At 36.8% G+C, this 20,407-nt stretch overlaps 2 protein-coding genes across 2 annotated transcripts in view; both read right to left on the reverse strand.

Moving 5' to 3' along the window:
- The window catches only part of LOC128247289 (uncharacterized), a 4,409-nt gene extending 3,705 nt beyond the window's left edge, over window positions 1-704 (reverse strand). The window contains exon 1 of the mRNA XM_052966187.1: window positions 147-704. The gene's annotated coding sequence lies outside the window, so the exon portion shown is untranslated. The remainder of the gene's footprint in view (window positions 1-146) is intronic.
- Window positions 705-1,512: 808 nt separating this feature from the next.
- Window positions 1,513-9,259, reverse strand: LOC106869630 (uncharacterized). Its single transcript, XM_014915444.2, has 4 exons — window positions 8,953-9,259; window positions 6,462-6,626; window positions 5,219-5,455; window positions 1,513-3,120 (listed from the first exon to the last, which is right to left on the reverse strand). The coding sequence occupies exons 1-3, from the start codon at window positions 9,206-9,208 to the stop codon at window positions 5,232-5,234; spliced, it is 645 nt and encodes a 214-aa protein (XP_014770930.1). The 5' UTR covers window positions 9,209-9,259; the 3' UTR covers window positions 1,513-3,120; window positions 5,219-5,231.
- Between the last annotated feature and the right edge of the window lie 11,148 nt (window positions 9,260-20,407).

A 20,407-nucleotide genomic window follows, 5' to 3' on the forward strand; every position in this document is an offset into this window, starting at 1 on the left:
ATTATAACTATAACATGCTAACATTCATTTTGTTATATAATTCAAAATTATATATATGCAAATATCGACTGCATGAAGGAATATTCTTATTTAATAAAAATATACGTTATATATTTCCTAGAACCAAAATCTTGTAAATTCCTTACGTTTATAAGGCCTTTATCCAAAATAAGTCCAAAGTGCAACAAATATTCCTTAATTATTGACAAAATATCTAAATAACGACAGTAATTAAGGATTGTGCCGTAAATGATGATTTAAGACCAAAGGAGTTATCTCCCTTTTTCATTGGCTACTCTTAGGTCAACATTCCCAAAGCTTCGAATGGAAAGCCTTCAAACCCAGACTATGTGTTTTGTATGAATGCCATTGCATTATCCGATGTATCTCTTCTTTGTTTAAGATTATAAACTGTGATTTGGAGGTCATCGTTTTTTCGTTGTTGTTTACTGCCAGGTCATCTCTGATCTGGTTGACTTTTGATCAAAGCAATTCAGCTGTCATTCCTCCCCGCCATTCTTTTTGGTTTTGAAGACATATCTCTCAGTCTACACAACTCATATGTGTCGCCCCAGTTTTAAAATGATAGAGTTCTAGAATAGAAGGGCCTCAGAGTTAACCTAGCAAAAACCAAAGCCTTAGTAAGTAGGAAAGCAGACAAATCACAAATGCCCTCAGGTAGATGGACATGCTCGATCTATAGAAAAGGCGTAGGTAGAAATTCCATAAGATGTACCCGGTGCAAGCTATAGACACATAAGAGGTGCAGCAATATCAAAGTGTCTTATAAATAGGACAATGAGACAATGTGATATAGCTTATTTAATGTTCTCATTTAGTGTCCTATTTATAGGACAGTGGGACTTAATGGGTTAATATGAAAAGTATAGAAAAAATAACAAAGTAACAGGACCTAGTTATTGAATTACAGAGACTATGGAAAGTGTGGGTAAAATGTATCCCAGGAGATATAGGTGCATTGGGAACTATCCCTAAAGATTTGAACAGATGGATAAAGGAAATAGGTAGAAAACCCAGTTTAGTACAGCTGCAGAAAACATTCTTATTAAGTACAGCTAGGATACTTAGTGGGGTTCTTGGCATCTAAGGTTACATGCTGCAACCCAATAGGAGGGTTCTTGGCTTCTAAGGCAACTTGATGATGATGATTTAACATGCCAGACTTCATAGCAATGAAGCTATTCATTTTCCGATGACTAAAGTGAGTTACATTTTATTTCATGGTCATAAAGTAAAAATATTAATTGGATTCTTAATGGGATTCCTCAGAATATGAAACTGTAACAAGTTTCTTAGAAAATATATTACAACTGTGCAAAGAAATATTTTATGCAAAATAGAAAAGAATCTGAACCTTTGGAAGCAAACTTTTGCTTAAGATTAAATCAGTTACAAAGAAAATCGAAAGGATATCAGCAGTTGTTGATTTTAGAAAGAAGAGATTGAAAATATATTAAGTGTTGTTTAATAAAATGGAAGGAAAATCAGCAATTTAGATTTTTTAAAACTTTATTTTGAAAAATAGACAAAGTTGTGTACATTAAGGTGATTATAAAATACATTCATTTTTGGTTATGTATAATGATTTAATTCTCTAAAAATATAGGAATGCAAAATTTTCCAAATAACATACAAAATAGCTCAGAAATGAATGTAAGTAGGAACTAAATAATAATAATGATAATAATGAAGATCTTGAGTGATTTTCCCATATAGACTGATCATACTACTGAAGTAAGAAGACCAGATACAATCACAGAGGACAAAATAAACATTGTGTAAGATCATAGATTTTTCAATTCCTTAGAGTAAATACCAAAGAAATTGAGAAATATCAGGATTAATCCAAAGAGCTGAGGAGATTGTGGAAGACCAAGACAGCAATTATTCCTGTAGTAACCAGGGTTGTGGAGTCGGAGTCGTGGAGGCAAAGTTTTTTGTTTCAACTCCACAGTCCTGGTAGTAACTGGTTGACCTGGTTCAACTCCCAAAATGCTCTAAAAGATTGAAAAAGATTGGAATTAAAATTCGCATTGCTGAACTGCAGAAAAGTAACATCCTATATTCTGAAAGAATCCTAAGGAAGATTCTCGAGATTTGAGGAGACTTGTTCTCACCAAACATCAAGATACAATACCTGCTGACTAAATTAGCATAATAATAATAATAATAATAATAATAATAATAATAGTCCTTTCTGCTATAGGCACAAGGCCTGAAATGTTGGGGGAAGGGATTAGTTGATGTAATTGATAGTGTTCAACTGGTACTTGTTTCATCGACTCCCAAAAGGATGACAGGTAAAGTTGACATCAGTAGAATTTGAACTTAGGACATCAAGACAGAGAAAATGCTGCTAAGCACTTTGCCGAGCATGCTAACCATTCTGCCAGCTTGCCACCTTTAATAATAGAACAAGGCCAACAATTTTTGAGTGGAAGGAGTTTGTTGATAACAAGGACTCCATTACTTGACTGGATTATTATTTTATTGACCCCAAGAGGATGAAAGGTAAAGATGGCCTCAGCAGGATTCAAACTCAGAATGTAAACCACTGGAACAAACATTTCAAACCTTTTCTTCTAACATTCCACTGGTTTTATTGGTAAAGGATCAGCAGTGGTTAAGGTACAATAATTTTCAGAAATTTAAAACCAATTAAAAACCTTTTTCTATCCAACAAACTTAAAATTCATAATATAATCAAAAAGCACAATTAGACATGTAGCGATGATATCGATACTGAAAGAAGTTTTTTATGAATAACTGCTTTGTTAGCTACTTTTTACAAATAACAAATAATTTGATCTATAAACATCTAACTTTAGATTATAAAAGTTTTTAGATTAAAATTTAATCAGAAAAAAAAACAATGGATGATAATATTAAAAATGTGAATAACACAGCACTTTCAGTTTATAATACAAGGCAACTTGCTGACATCCAAGTCAAATGTTTTCTCAGAATAAGTGTATAAAAAATTTGATGTAAAAAAATATTGTCCAAAGTTGACAGATACCATCTGTAAGAACATGCCAAACTTGTGATAAAATTTTAAGATGTTAATTAGTCCTTTGGTTAACGGATTCATAATAAATGCTGAAAAATATAAAACCATTAGAAAAACATTAAAATGAGGCAAAAAAATTATTTAAAAAATAACAGAACTTCATTAAATATATTTATTACATAATTTTCTACTTTCATTGTGATCCTTCTCAGGTAAGATGCAAAAGGTTTGCAGTCCAGGCCCTCTGCAAAACTTACAAAATGTTGAGCATGATTAGGGGCAATAGGTGCAAGGCCATCAAGTTGATAGAGGAGACAGCAGAGACTGCCTCGAAATGATTGCAAATCAGGAAGTGTGAGCCTTGGAAGGAGTAGTGCTACTAGGGCACTGCTAACTGGACACTCGTAGCCAGGGCTTGATTAATAATGGGTAAAGGTGTCTGATTGTTGGAAGACCTGAAACACCTAATGACACTCATGAAATATCAATAATGATGTGTCCAGGTGCATCACAGAATGAGGTTTGGAAATACTTGAAGTAGGATTTATGTTTTGATTATTACTATATTTTCATGCTGTCATTAATTTTGTGAGTCATTAAGGCGGCAAAATGGCAGAGATGTTAGCACGCCGGGCAAAATGCTTAGCAGTATTTCGTCCATTTTTACATTCTGAGTTCATCCTTTTGGGGGACAATAAATTAAGTACCAGTTGCGTACTGGGTCGATCTAATTGACTGGCCCCCTCCCACAAAATTTCGGGCCTTATGCCTAGAGTAGAAATGATTAAGTGAATGTTAAAGGTACTCACAGAATGGGGTACCTTTAGGTTAATAGTGGTTCTTGCCCCCTTTTTCTTTTGTAGTGGCCCTTTTCATTATATCAAGCACCCACCTAAGTGGTGAATGAGATATCATGACTAAACTTAACACGGATGATAATTAATATATTTTACTCAAATGGAGATTCCAAGATACAAAGAAAACAAGCAAGACTGTGTGCCTAAACTGTACTATTCTGCCCAGAAATATAACATTGAAAATTAATTATTCTTGTTCAAGCATGTCTTCAGCCATGATATATACTTACCTCTCATTTTATTTTAATTATCATTACTAGCTTTATCGTGTATAATATAATTACTATTAGAGGTAAAATTTACATGCGTGGACAGGATGTCAAATGCACTTTTGCCAAAGGACAAAAAATTGAACTAACACAATGCCAAAAAGACACAAAGCCGAACAGCATTTTGTCTGTTCAGCTTCATATCCTTTGGCAAAAGTGCATTCGGCATCTGGTCCATGTACCAAAATTTACTATGTTAATTATGTTACCTCACTGCTCCCTAAAACCAAACTCTCCCTTCAATATGCCCAACACCTCGTTGGGGTCAGTACCACCCATGTTGAGAACCTCTGGGTTAACAGAATCAAATTGCTGATTGAGCAGAATATTTTACAACAGTCTTATGTAGATGGACTGATTCTGAGAGAAATAATCAGTAAACAAAATATGAATTTATCCAAATTTTCTTGTTGGCCAGATATTCTGTCCAGGTAAACTGCTATTCAATATTTAAATTTTACCCATAAAAGGATTTTGATATAGTATAGTATTCAATCAAAATATAAATCAAATTATAAGGTCCCACCACTTACACAAGAAGCAAGATGCATCCTTACTCCCATTTTTCCACTGAGGATCTCCAGAAAGTCAGAGGTGGTTGTCAGAGAATTTCTACAACTTCACCAGCTCCAATTTCTGATCTTCTAATTCCCCAGATTGTAATCCTGTGGATTACTTATGTGTAGAGCACAGCTGAGAAAGACACCAACCACTCTGCCTGAAATATCAAGGCTGAGCTGGTGGCTAAGATCAAAGTGGTGTTCAAAGATCTTCCCAGGGACTTCAAGAGGAATGCAAGTGCCAGGTTCTGAGGCTGTAGTGGAAGCTGAGGACAGCTTGGTTGGGGAAACTGTTATCTCCCAGCCATAATCTACTGAATAGTTTTTTTTAAAAATACTTTTAATTTTTGGATGGGATATTGTGTTTTCTTTTCCTTTTATGCAAACTGACAAATTTAGCCTGAATACTCTGATATACAGGAATGAATTTAAAAGAGAACACTGTGAGAAAATTAAGGTAAAAGCAAGGTTGAAACTTTTAAAAAGAAAAGAATTCCGTACCAGATGGCAGTAATTAGTTAAAACCTAATTTGTCGTCTTTGGATGGTTGTTTCTCAGGGTAAGTTTTAATAACGTCAATCATCAGAAAGAGAAACATACAAGCAAATGCACTGAAGAAGCCAGAGAGAACATTCAGACCATAAGAAAACGACAAATAGTTCATCCAGGGCCGTGGCATCCAGTTAGGGTCAATGGACATCTGGGCAAAGATCAATGAATCCATGAAGACCAAAGCAGCTACAAAAATAGATAATTGAGATTTAAGTGTAAGCTCTGAATATCTTACACAAGATATTGTCAAAGTCATTTATAAACATTAATATAATCATCAATATATTGTTATATTTCAGGATGGTCATTTTTTTTTCTTGCCAAATAAACAAGCACACTATATATTCATTCTTCATTTTTTTATTATTGTCAGGACTGGCTCCTGTGCAGGTGGCACGTAAAATACACCATTTTGAGCGTGGCCATCACCAGTACTGCCTGAATGGCCCTCGTGCCGGTGGCACGTAAAAGCACCCACTACACTCTCGGAGTGGTTGACGTTAGGAAGGGCATCCAGCTGTAGAAACTCTGCCAAATCAGATTGGAGCCTGGTGTCACCTCCTGGTCCACCAGTCCCCAGTCAAACCGTCCAACCCATGCTAGCATGGAAAGCAGACGTTAAACGATGATGATGATGATGATGATATATATATTTATGTATATCATGGCACTCCGTTGGTTATGACGATGAGGGTTCCAGTTGATCTGATCAATGGAACAACTTGCTCATGAAATTAACATGCAAGTGGCTGAGGACTCCACAGACACATGTATGCTTAATGTAGTTCTCGGGGAGATTCAGTATGACACAGAGTGTGACAAGGCTGACACCCTTTGAAATACAGGTACAACAGAAACAGAAGGAAAGAGTGCGAGAAAGTTGTGGTGAAAGAGTACAGAAGGGTTCGCCACCATCCCCTGCTGGATCCTCGTGGAGCTTTCGCTCAATAAACACTTACAATACCTGGACTGGGAATCGAAACCGCAAGCCTACGACTTCAAGTCCACTGCCCTAAGTACTGGGCCATTGTGCCGCATCCAACCCATGCCAGCATGGAAAACAGACGTTAAACGATGATGATGATGATGATGAGACACACATGCAGTTTTGTGAGCAAAGGTGACAGATATGAATGAACAGTGTAAAGACTCTCAGAAATTCAAATTTTATTAATAAATGTCAAATATATACCTGAAATCCCATTGAGAACACAATTGAGAATGAAAAGCTTCATTTTCCTGTCTTTGTAGACTGATTCAGTGGTGTAGGGGGACAAATAGAGCAAAATCAGAAGAAGCGAACCAAGATCACAGAGAAGTGTAAAGATGGCAAAAGCCTGCACTGCTCGGAACCAATCTAAAAATATAAAGCAAAAGTACAACAGATTGATAGTCTTTCCTTTCAAAGTATAATGTAATAAATGCATTTATGTAACATCAAACCATGAGGACAGAATTGTAGAAGTCATCATCATCATCATTTAACATCCATTTTCCATACTGGTATGGGTTGGACAGTTTGCCAGGAGCTGCACCAGGCTGGCTAGCTCCTGTCAAACCATCCAACACATGTCAGCATGGAAAACAGATGTTAAATGAGAATGATGTATTGGATATGTTTTTTTTAAAGACATCTGGGAGAGAGTTGACTGTTATTTTTAGCAAGACAAGTGACCATGTAACAGCTTCCTCATTGTTTTGGCAGTCACAGAAATTATTGTTACTAGACTTTTTCGGAAGATGTGGGGAATGGAAGACGAGTTTTACTAAGTCTTAAATATAAATCTGTAACCTTGGAGAGAAACGGTGGAAGAAGTGGACCCAGGAAGACATGGGATGAGGTGGTGAAGCATGATCTTCAGATGTTGAATCTTACAGAGGCAATGTGATCAAGACTTGTGGCAAGTGACATATCAAGCCAAGTGAAATCACAGTTGTGGTCAGTGCCAGTGATATGTAAAAGACACCCATTATCCTCTTGGAGTGGTTGGCTTAAGGAAGGGCATCCAGCCATAGAAACCAAGCCAAATCAGACTGGAACCTGGTGCAGCTTACCAGTTCCAGTCAAAAAGTTTAACCCATGCCAGCATGGAAAACAGATGCTAAATGATGATGCTGTAACTGTCTCTGCTAGACATTGTATTCTACACCAAGAGGTATTTTATGGAAAAATGGGGTAGAAATGCTCCTTGCTTCTCGTGTAAGTGGTGAGACCTTATAACTTGATTAACATTTTGATTGATAGCTGTACTACATTCCCCCATACTCATATATGTGTGTGTGTTTGTGTTTATCCCCCCAACATCGCTTGACAACCGACGCTGGTGTATTTACGTCCTCGTAACTTAGCGATTCGGAAAAAGTGACCGATAGAATAAGTACTAGGTTTACAAAGAATAAGTCCTAGGGTCGATTTGCTCAACTAAAGGCGGTGCTCCAGCATGGCCACAGTCAAATGACTGAAACAAGTGAAGGAGTAAATATTGTTTACTTCTTGACTTGAAGTGAGGAAAATAATGGATAACAAGTCTCAAGGTAAAAGAGGTAACAAATGCATAACAAAAACATTCAATACTACCTCGATGGAATTTCCACACTGACTAAAAGAATCAAATGTTTCAAACAAAATACAATTTCAAAAGAAACCATCTCAAAGTTTTCAAAACAACTGGAGAATCTCCACAGTTACTGTTTAAAAAGTAAATGCATATTCTTTAAGTCAATATATTTTAATGTTTCTCAGATAAGCTCCTTTTCAGAACTATTACAGTCTTAAAACCGTTTTTCTAATTATTTTTCCCAACAATATTTCAAGATTTGGAGATTTGATCTTTCATAACACAATCCAGGTAAGGAAGAGATCAGCACACAAAATAATCGAATGTTTATGGAATTACAAGAAAAGAAACTTTAAAAAAGATGTTGAGGTTTCAGTCATACATTTTTGAATTTCTGTGGTTTGACTAAATGAAGCAACAAGGAAGTTTGCATATTTTCCAAACTTTTGTTAATTAACAAAGAACATATAATTAATGTTTTTTTAAAGGAAGTTTCGAATTAAATATTTGTAAATCTATTTCTTTTCCTTTTAAAACGCAAGTAAACAATAATTCTTGTCTGTATTTATGTATGTGTGTGTGTATACACGCATTCTTATTGCGTCAAAAATATGCTTCTTCTACGTATTCATCATAATGTCCTCTCAATAGTTATTCAATCAATTTATTTTTAATTATCTAATTTAACTTTTCTCGTTGAGCTTGAAGACATTTAATAAAATTTGCTTGGATTTTGTAAATATCGTAAAAATTCCTTCAACGTTTTCGTGAACATTTGTTATTTAGAGAAACGGAAATCAAGTTCTGGCCACCCAGTTAGAAATAACCTGGAAATTTACATTCTTTCATAAACATAGAAAAAACTTTGAGACTGAGAGTTTCAATAAGTTTATACAAACATTATTTATGAAATAGATGGCTTCAAGATCAGATATTTAAATATTGCTGGGATGCAGCTGGATATGTTTTTATATATTGATTGCCAAAACGTTGAAATGAAGGGCAGAAATGATAAACATCGTTGGCCACCTAATTAATTTGAGTCATTAATTACCATTAAATGTATTTGACAGACAAATATAGAAATCCAAAGGAAAATAAAGAGACATAAAAACATTTTCTTACGTGGCATAATGTTATAGCTGGCATCATTGAATATTGTTGAGTGAATCCACCAACAACCAACATAGGCATGCATAGTTGGGTCTCGAGGTTTGATGTAACCTGAAAGACAAACATGCCAAAGACCTACGTTTGCCATGGGGCTGTGGACACGGGTCCATGACTTGATCCAGTAAGGAGAAGCAAAAGCCACAAACGCACAAAAAAACGCACAAGTTATACAAATCGAACTCAACGTAAACAAGGTGCGGCCCGCCATATTTGTAATTCTTTAAACTCTGACCTACTTCTTCCTTCAGGTAAAAACTGGATTAATCAACAGGTGGACGAGTCCATTCGTATCACTAGCTGTAACAGGTTGACTTATTTATTCACGAAACAATTACACAAATAGATAAATAAATAATTCATTAAATATAATATAATATAATATAATAAAATAAAATATAATATAATATAACACTCTTCCTTGAGGTAAAATTGGATTGCTGAACAGATGGACGGGTCCACATATATTCTTGGGTGTAAGCAGGTCGACTTATTTCCGGAACAATATAACGTATTTATATAGGGTCGGAGCAAAATGGTCAAGTACGGTAAAATGAGTAATTTCTGACTTTTCACTATTTTCTCCCTTTCCTTAGAAGCATTGCATCATTTTCCTCTACTATCGCATCATCTTTGGGAGTAAAAACTGGTCAGCTTCGTTATTATTGTTGAAGTTGAGAGAGTTTGAAACACAGATGACAAGTACTTTTTTTCTCAAGCAATTTTCCATCAACTTTGACCCAATTGAAAACGTGGTTGCTAATAAAATATCAGGATAAATTTTGATGCTTAACAATCAATATTCTTTTCTCTTTAGGATTTCAAGTCAATTTTTCCGCCACACTAATGTCTAACTTGATCATTTTCAATTTTCAAAACGTGATGCCTAAAGTGGGACAAAATGAGTAATGATTAATTTCAATAATTTATTCCTTTTAACGGCATGGTGCGTAGATATATTGGGAAGAGAGCCACTCGAACAGAGGAAGCTATAGAGAATTTTTTATGTTGAGTTGTCCTCCTACCGTTGTTTAACAGCTGATGTTGGTGTGTTTATGTCCCCATAACTTAGTGGTTCGGCAAAAGAGACTGATAGAATAAGTACTAGGCTTACAAAGAACAAGTCCCGGGGTCGATTTGTTTGAATAAAAGGCGGTGCTCCAGCATGGCTGCAAATGACTGAAACATCATCATCATCATTTAATGTCTGTTGTCCATGCTAGTATGGGTTAGACGGTTTGACCAGGGCCAGTAAGCTGGAAGGCTGCACCAGACCCCAGTCTGATTTGGCATGGTTTTCTACAGCTGGATGCCCTTCCTTACACTAACCACTCTGAGAGTGTAATAGGTGCCTTTACATGCCACCGTCATGTGTGACACTGGGGTGCATTTATGTGCCACTCGCATGGGTACCAATTTGCATGACACTGGTATCTGCTATGACTGCAATTTTGCTCAGCTTGATGGGTTTTCTTCTCAAGCACAACATAATACCAAGGGTCTTGATCATTACTTCCATGAAGCCTAATGCTCGAAAGGAACTCAGCCACCTTGTCTCTGTTAGGCTCAACACTTGAAAGGAACTCAGCTACTTTGCCTCCATGAGGCCCAATGCTTGAAAGGAACTCAGCCTCTCGTCTCTGTGAGGCCCGATGTTCAAAAGATGTTCTTTACATGCCACCAGTATGGGTACACTTGGCTTCACAGGTCCTTTCAAGCACAGCACATCGCAAAATGTTTTGGTCACCAGTCATTGCCTCTGTGAGGCTCAAAGTTCAAAGATTATGCTTCACCACCTCGTCCCATGTCTTCCTGGGTCTACTTCTACTACAGGTTCCCTCTACAGTTAGAGATCAGCACTTCTTTACACAGCTGTCCTCATCAAGACACATCACATGACCATACCAGTGCAGTCGTCTCTCTTGCACACTACAGCTGCTTCCTCTTATGCCTAACTTTTCTCTCAAGATGCTTACACTCTGTTGAACTTGCACACTGACACTGCTCACCGTTGCCAGCAGAGGTAGAAGCTCTCTGAACTTTGCCCAGCCTAATCTTATTCTCACAGCTACACTCTCGGACCATCCACCTCCACTACTAACTTGGTCACCGAGGTAACGGAAGCTATCTACTACCTCTAGCTTACCCCCTGGTAGTTCATGACATCTATTTTCTGCACATTTTCAGCATTTATTGTACCAGTGCACCTCCAGGCAACATGGTTAGAATATAAGATAACAGGTCAACACTTAGTAAAAGAGGTTAGGAAGCTAAAGGTGGTGGGTGAAATAAAATAGCATAAAATAAATTAAAAAATAGTAGAATACAATGAGGTATGGAAAAGTTTAATTTTCATGATAGATCTAAGGATATAAAAGTTTTAAAGTTTCATCGATGAAAAAGATTAACCCTTTCATTACCAACCCACCTGAAACCACCTCTGGCTCTGTAGTACAAATGTCTTGGTTTCATAAGTTTTGAATTAAAATCTTCCACCAAACCTTAGTCACAATTTATGTTCCTAACACTAGCTTAATGATGACTAATTTTACTAAATTCTTTGTTATATTTAAAAGTAATTGAAAGAAACACAGAGCATTTCAAAATAAATACAGTAACGAAAGGGCTAGGGATATATAAAAGGCTTATGGATGTGGAAGTAGATATAAAAATAGATAGGTGGATAAATAAGTAGACAGACAGAAGGGCAAGTTAAGAGATAGAGAGTTTAATTTACTTGTGGTGTGTGACTTGTAGAGAGCCTTGTTGCTGTGTGTTACAGTTTATTTCGTTAGCACTTTTGAACCAATGATTCTTCATCAGGCATTTTTTATTTTAGTTCTTATTAGATGATGATTATTGCTAGTGCCAGTTAAAGATCCTGCAAGTAGTAGATGTATTTCCATATATCTGGTTCATTATAGCAGTTAAGGCTAGGTATCATCTTCTTAAGGAAGTGTGTCTTTGTGATTCTGAGGTTAACATGTCTGCCCTTCTTGCCAGTGTACAGGTGGAGAAATCTCCACCAGTCTTAGTGGTGTTGGAATATGGCACTGGGTGGTATAACCTTGGGGAGAAGTTCCTTCACTCTCAGGTGAAGATGTCTTCTGATTGATCCTATGCATGTCACTCCACAAGAGCATGTCAGTGGTACACTATGTTAGGTTTAAAACAGCTGGATGCTGTCCTTTGATTGTATTGTTTATATTGGTCACTGGTTTAGGCAGCATGCATCTGGTGTGTTATTGGTATGGAAGAGGTAGTGTTTGAGCTGTCTCGTGATTCTGACATTATAGTTTTTCCTTGATTATATTGTTAATTAATTTGATTTGTTCTACATTCTTTTGGTTTTGTAGCTAATTTGAACATTTTTTTGCTTTCTTGAAATATCTTACCTTTACATGTCCAAGTCCTACTATTTAGTATAATGCGTAAGCACACAACTGAGTCTCTCACCCAATAACCCTGTCATGTCCACAACTGGGTTCCTTCCCAAGCCCATTGTTCCCCCACCCATATTTACTATCACCCTCACAACATTTAACTCCTACCTCTCATCTCCTAATCACTTTATCCCTTCATCACTCTCCTATCTACAGTATTATTCTACTACTGTTAGTAATGAAATTAGAACCTGTCACTACAATCCATTTTATATTATTATTTCTGTACTGCCATTCATCACTTTCTCTCATTCCTGAACTACTTCCAATTGACATCCATCCATCATTTTTTTATCATTATCCCATTCACCATTCACCTCCAATATACATATGACTGTCACTTTTACTCTCTCCTCACATTCTGACAACTTTATTCTTCCATGCTCTCTTCTCTGCAACTCCTTGGTCATGTCACCTCTACTGTTACCTCCCATTGTGGTACCACTCCATCCACACACTGTTTCTACTCCTTCCATCATTCTCAACAGTTTACAGGTGGCCACTCTTATCTTCTAATCTTCTGCTTAGTTGAAGGGTCTCTTTAGCCACTAGAAACACACCCTGTGACCCTGTAAAGAAGTGGTTACAGTTAGAAAGAGTATCCAGCTGTATAAACTACATACAGAACCTGAGACATTGGAGCAAAATCTGATCCTCTAACTCACTGGATCCTGTCTAACCACCCAAACCATTCTGAGGTTAACATGTCTGTCCTTCTTGCCAGTGTTAAGGTGGAGAAATCTCTACCAGTCTTAGTGGTATTGGAATATGGCACTGGGTGGTATGACCTTGTGGAGAAGTTCCTTCACTCTCAGGTGAAGATGTCTTCTAATTGATCCTATGTATGTCACTCCACAAGAACATGTCAGTGGTACATTCCAGTAGGGAAAGCATAGCATGGAAAGCAGACGTTAAATGATGATGATGATGATATAAGTTCCTTTCTTTCTAGTCTTGTCTACTTAGATATGCAGAAGTTTGTTAAAATCAACTCTTTGATTTTTGTTTTTTGCTCTTCAAAAGATCCTCATAAATAAGCAAAACACAGTTGCTTCTTGCCATGTTACAGCAACTGGAGGCAAATTGCTTAGTGGCTAGGGTGTTGGACTCATGTAATCAAAGCCCATATTTCACTGCCATGTAGCATAGCTGCATGTACACAGGCATCATGCAATCTGCCTTTCACTCTAAGGGAGAGGCCCTTTGTTATGAACAAAGGTAGAAGCTCTCTGAACTTTATCCAGCCCGTTCTTATTCTAGCAACTACACTTTCGGATCTTCCTCCTCCAACTGCTAACTTGGTCTCCTAGGTAACAAAAGCCATCACTTCTAATGATCCCCCTGAACATTTGAGGGAGTCTATTGTCTGTGCATTTTTAGAGCTTATTGTACCTGCACATTTGCCACACACAAAGACTATTTTCTCCACATGTGTATGTATATATATATATATAATGTCTGCTTTCCATGCTAGCATGGGTGGGACAGTTTCACAAGAGCCAGCCAGGCAGAAGCCTGCACCAGACTTTTGTGACTGTTTTGGCAGGATTTTTACAGCTGGATACTTTTCCTAACATCAACCACTCAACAGAGTGGACTTATTGCTTTTTATGTAGCACAAGCACAGGCGAGGTCAGTAGTGCTTTTTAAACAAGGAAGTGATATTACTTCGAATCAACATTGCCATTAGAACAGCAGAAATACAGGGTAAATTACCCTTACAAGGCAGAAAAAGTCGTCAACAAACAGCCATGGGAATTGAACCCACATTCCCCAAGACACCGGATGAGGACTTTTCCATTAAGCTAAACTGCCTGCTGATAACTCATCTGCAGATTTTAAATACTAAATAGCTTAGTGAACAACCACATGTGTATATATTACAGTTACCAGTCAAAAATAGTCTTGAAATGTTTGTTTTTATTAGAAGCGTTGAAATGTGTATTGTGTGATACAAACAAAAAGGTGATATTTTTTCAAATGTAACATTGTGCACAATACACATTTCAACAATTCCAATAAAAACAGATGTTTGTTTTTATATAATACATATATATATATACATTAGGGGTGTGCAGTGATCTTTCTGGCTGGGGAAGCAATGACCAAAATTTTCTGTCACATAGATATTTGAATTAAATTGACAAGTTCATATTATACAGCTATTTTTAAAATAAAAAAAAAGATCACAATTAAAACTTACCTATTTTATTTAAATGTTAATTCAATCCTTCTTTCTTTCTTGTTGAAATTGTCGATAACATTATTGTAGAAGGTATCATTTTTAATGCTTTTTAAAATGGCTTTTTCTATGCCAGTTAGAGCTAAACTGCTCAGCCTTTCTTGTATAATTATGAATTCTCCTTAGGTATGAAAAGGAGCACTCCACTGTAGCATTTGTTGCTGGTAGTGTTAATATTAATTCACAAAGCTTCATCTAATCCACTATTATGCAGAATGTAAAGTAAATCTTGAACGGATTTTCCTTTTAGTTCAGCATCTTTGTACAAAGCAGTAAGTTCACTGCTTAACTTTTGGCTGTTGAAATGGTCTCAATAAGAATGCTTAAGGCAAGTTAGAGATGTTTCCTGGACGTCGTTATTTTGTCTCATTAGATAAAAAAAGCACTAAAAAATGTAATTCATTTAAATTTTGAAATCGTATCTCAATTTGCTCACAAATTAAATCTATAATTTTGTAGAACAGCTGTCTGGATCTTCTGTTTCAAACGTATTTTTTCTTTTCTTCATTTGAGGATAAATGCCATCAACGTCAGCCCAAAATTTAGAAAATTCATGCTTTTTTTCTTTCAAAACTTTCACAATTTCACTTACTTTACGAATACAATAGGACATGTCAAATGTTTATTTTCTGGAGGAGGTCAAATGTTGCATTTGTGTAAACAAAAAATTGAATTCACAATTTTGTAAATTAGATTGCAACACCTGAGCATAGGTATAGCTTTCTGTGTTCCATTTACTCAAATTATCAATAACATTTTGGAATAAATCAGCAAGTTGCTCATGATATTCATGAACTGTTTCTACCAACGAATGATTCAAATTCCAGAGAGTTGGCACCACTTTTGGAAAACATTGGAAGAACAATCTTATGAAAAATAAATAATTTCAATTTTGTTTCTATAATTTTTAAGGGAAGCACTGCTTCCCTTGCTTCCATGGACCTACGATACACGTGGTCGTTCACTAAACTATTTAGTATCTATAATTGGTGGATGAGTTATCAATGGGTAGTTTAGCTTAATGATAAAGCACTCAGCCAGCATCTTGTGGGATATGGGTTCGAGTCCCATGGCTGGTTGTTGACAAGTTTTTCTTCTTTGTAAGGGTAATTTACCCAATATTTCTGCTGCTCTAACAGCAATGTTGCATTTGAAAAAATATCACCTTGTTTGTATTGTACTATTTTCTCTGTTAGCCTTCCTGTGATACTGCTACACCTTGTATGTATCCAAAGCTTGCACTGGGTACAACATATGATATATATAAATACATACATATAATTTGTGTGTGTATGTGTATGTATATATATCATCATCATCATCATCATCATATATAAATGACAAGGTATAAATAACGGTCATATTCTTTTATTGTAGTAAATTTGACTAAAAGCTGTTTCCAGTAATCATTATAGGTTCGTTCATTGATTGCTTTACTCAATCAGTCCGTTGATCAGTTTTCTGCAGAGTGGTTGCTGTTAGGAGGGGCATCTAGCTGTAAAAACCATGCCAGAACAGATACAGAAGACTGGTGCAGTCTTCTGCCTGGCCAGCTCCTGTCAAACCGTCCAACCCATACCAGCATGGAAAGCAGACATTAAACAATGATGGACTTGGAAACTTCTGGTTCGATACCAAAGTGCACATTTAGCCTACCAGGTTGTGCTGAACTCTACATTGTGCTGAAAGCAGCTCTCTTGGGGTTGTTTGTTGCTCGTATTGAGCAGGTGAATGATGATACATTTTAAACATATGAGATGGCTTTATTACCATGTAATAGCATATGTATGGCATATGGTTGCTGACTGCATAAACAACGACTTTACCTTAATATTTGTTGCTGGACATCATGTTTGGTGTTGGCTATTTACAATGAAAGACAATAATATAATTGCTGATTGAGAGGAGAGAAAACAGTCATGTCTGTAGAAAGTTACCAATGGGACATTGTGTGAATGTTCAGAATCAGTCTGTCTGAATACGGAGTTGTCTGTGCAGAAGTCTGAAAACTGCCTGCTTGAATGCTGGAGGTCGTCTGCCAAGTGAATTAGGCACCAAGAGGATAAATACTAGAACACCTGTGAAGCCATATCATGCTGCAGCCGATTGATTGATTTATAAATCAATCATGTGAAACTGTGGTGACTCACTCGTGATACTTAACTGAATGGTTAGAGTTTGAATCATTACTCAACAAATCCTGGAGATGGAGAACTAATGAAAAAACCTATGGTGTGTTTGTGGCAAACTTGTGGAGGCGCAATGGCCCAGTGGTTAGGGCAGCGGACTCGTGGTCATAGGATCGCGGTTTCGATTCCCAGACTGGGCATTGTGAGTGTTTATTGAGCAAAAATACCTAAAAAGCTCCACGAGGCTCTGGCAGGGGATGGTGGCGAACCCTGCTGTACTCTTCCACCACAACTTTCTCTCACTCTTTCTTCCTGTTTCTGTTGTGCCTGTAATTCAAAGGGTCAGCCTTGTCATGCTGAATATCGTCGAGAACTACGTTAAGGGTACACTTGTCTGTGGAGTGCTCAGCCACTTGCATGTTAATTTCACGAGCAGGCTGTTCCGTTGGTTGGATCAACTGGAACCCTCGACGGAGTGCCAACAACATTGTGGCAAACATTTACACCAACTTTCCTAACAGAATTACAGAATTTCTAAAAGGTTTGCTTAGTCCCACACTTTTCACTACTGAAAACAAACAATCTGTGTAGGTAGCCTAACAAGCTGTTGGCCCCTCATTCGTCAAAAGCAACACAAGAATTCCAGTTATTGCTAGATATGCTAAGCCTTGTGTTAGCAATTGCTGTGGGTACAATCTTTATTGTATGAAAATGTTGGTAATGTGCTCAGACCACATTTATTAATAAATCTGATGAATTGAGGATTAAATGCCTGCATTCTATTTGCGAAACCTTTCTATACTTTAAACCCAATTTATTACTAATTCCCTGGCCTGTGAGAAACATAAATAGAACAGTATTAAATCATATCCCTTTCATATGTGTATTTGTATTGTGAACTCACCCTCTCCAATCCTGGGGCCACTTCACTATATACACCACCCCTGTAATTTGGGTGCACAGGCCCAGCCTCCTCCCGGTCACATTTTCATCATCATCTCTCTCCATCTGAGGTAGCCATATCTCCTCTTCTAATGCAGTATGCCATTTCTGTCCCTCAGTACTGCTCCCTTCAGTTGAAGGGGGTCTTGGTGACCTCACTGCTGCTAGTGCCACATAAAAAGTACCCAGTTCACCCCGTGAAGTGGTTGGCACCAGGAAGGGCATCCAGTTGTAGAAAGCAAGCCAGAACAGACAACAGAGCTTGTTGTATTCTTCTGAGTTGATAGTTCTTGTCAAACCAACTCATGCCAGCTAAATGATGATGATAATAAACTTGTGTATTCTGAGGGTGATAAATCGAAAGCTACAGCCAGTTACTTAAAATATAGTATTCCAAGATAAGTCTAAGAGTGAATCAAAAATATTTTTAATTCATAATTCTCAGTTCAGTATTGATGTGTTTATGCCTCTTTAACTGAGCAGTTTGGCAAAAGAGACTGATAGAATAAGTATCAGGTTTAATGATAAAAAGAAAAAAAAAACCCCAAGAACTGGGGTTGATTTATTCAACTACAATTCTTCAAGGAAGTGCCCCCAGCATGGCCGTGGTCTAATAACTGAAATAAGGAAAAAATATATGTATACATAGGCACAGGAGTGGCTGTATGGTAAGTAACTTGCTAACCAACCACATGGTTCCGGGTTCAGTCCCACTGCGTGGCATCTTGAGCAAGTGTCTTCTGCTATAATGCCAGGCCAACCAAAGCCTTGTGAGTGGATTTGGTAGATGGAAACTGAAAGAAGCCCATCGTATATATATGTGTTTGTGTGTGTGCGTTTGTCCTCCCACTATTGCTTGACAACTGATGTTGACGTGTTTACATCTTGTAACTTAGTGGTTTGGCAAAAGAGACTGATAGAATAAGTACTAGGCTTACAAAGAATAATTTCTGGGGTCGATTTGTTCAACTAAAAGCAGTGCTCCAGCATGGCTGCAGTCAAATGACTGAAACAAATAAAAGAACACACACAAACACATATACAAACAAAATAAGAAATGTATACATGTATAGAAATATACACATTTCTATACATGTATATGTATGTCTGTATGTATGTATGTATATGTATGTGCACACACACACACACAAATATATCTTGCAACCTGACACACTGAAGTAGATTATTGTTCATTTAAAATTACAATTCTTTCTGTAGAGGAGCTAAACCTGAGACAGTCCTGGAATTGTGGAGAGGGAGCCTAGTTGATCACATTGACCCCAGCGCTCAACTGGTATTTATTTTAGCATCTATTTTTTCATTTTCTATCAGTATCTTTTATCTAGTTTACTCCTATTTTCTACATGTTTTACATCCTCTCATTAGTGCTCTTTTTAGGACCAGAAAGTACTGAAAGTTACTTAAGGAACACACAGAGTCTGAATTCTAATATTTCATAGAATTCCTCACCAACACTCAATTCAGATACGTCTTGTGGCAAAAGGATACAAGAAAGCTTTCATACAGAATTCAGTTAAACTATGTTGACTTTTTCAAAGAGAAACTTAACTAGAATGACATGATGTTTAAAGTTTTAATTCAAGCTGATTAAGAAAACTAGAACATTACAATTAATGGGAAGAAAAGAAGTAGAAAACAAAAAAAAATTACTACTTGTAAATCTCACAATGAGAGATATTCAGCAACAATACTTTGGGGTAAAGATTATTTTGCCAACACAACATGGCAGTCCTGGTTTAGGAGGAATCATCATCGTTTAATGTCCACTTTCCAGGCTAGCATGGGTTGGACGATTTGACTGAGGACTGGCGAACCAGACAGCTGCACCAGGCTCCAATCTGACCTGGCAGAGTTTCTACAGCCGGATGCCCTTCCTAATGCCAACCACTCCGAGAGTGTAGTGGGTGCTTTTACATGCCACTGGCACGAGGGCCAGTCTGGTGGCAACAGCCACGCTCAATTGGTGTTTTTACGTGCCACCTGCACAGGAGTTAGTCTGTAATTTAGCCCCAGGAGACATCGTATAGCCAGCTGGAGACAGTGTCTCCTGGGGTTAAATTACAGCAACATTCGTCCTAAACCTAAAATGTTATGTTGGCAAAATAATCTTTACTCCAAAGAAAAATCATTTCTAAATTGTTGAAATTTAGCTTTTTATCGAAAGCAACTTAGCAAATCCAAAAGGCATCTTCAGAGCTATTTCATTTATAATCCAAATAACTCTCATATTTTATAGGAAAGAAAAATAAATGAGTTTACATCCATCAAGTATTAAACTGAAAATTTTATTTTTTATTTTTTTACAAATACCAGTTTATTTATAATTATCTTAGTGTTTTGTATGCACTAAAAATGTGGATGTTAAAATACTGTATGAAGTTTGTTAACCAATGGCATCAGTTGAATACAAAGCTGAATCTTGTAAGTCTATCACATGTATATTGAAAAAACGTGAAAAGGCTGTTGATGATTGATGTCATGTTGAATAATGAATGAAACAAATTAACAAGTCAAATCGAAATAGTCTGAAAAGCTGTATTTACAATACTTGGTTCCGTAAGGAACTAATACATGGCAAAAAATGGTTTGTGGAATGGAAAAAAAAACTGAACAAAAAAAAAAAAACAAAACAA

This window comes from Octopus bimaculoides, chromosome 3 (assembly GCF_001194135.2).
Source record: "Octopus bimaculoides isolate UCB-OBI-ISO-001 chromosome 3, ASM119413v2, whole genome shotgun sequence".
In the NCBI taxonomy this organism is placed as follows: domain Eukaryota; kingdom Metazoa; phylum Mollusca; class Cephalopoda; order Octopoda; family Octopodidae; genus Octopus; species Octopus bimaculoides.

What these genes read in the sequence shown, in the direction of transcription:
- LOC106869630 (XM_014915444.2), bottom strand. Translation starts at nt 9,208, where the DNA reads ATGGCGGGCCGCACCTTGTTTACGTTGAGTTCGATTTGTATAACTTGT. An exon ending in CAGCTATAACATTATGCCAC is followed by an intron (nt 6,627 to 8,952) that starts GTAAGAAAATGT and finishes TTATATTTTTAG; the next exon opens with ATTGGTTCCGAGCAGTGCAG. An exon ending in TGTTCTCAATGGGATTTCAG is followed by an intron (nt 5,456 to 6,461) that starts GTATATATTTGA and finishes CTATTTTTGTAG; the next exon opens with CTGCTTTGGTCTTCATGGAT.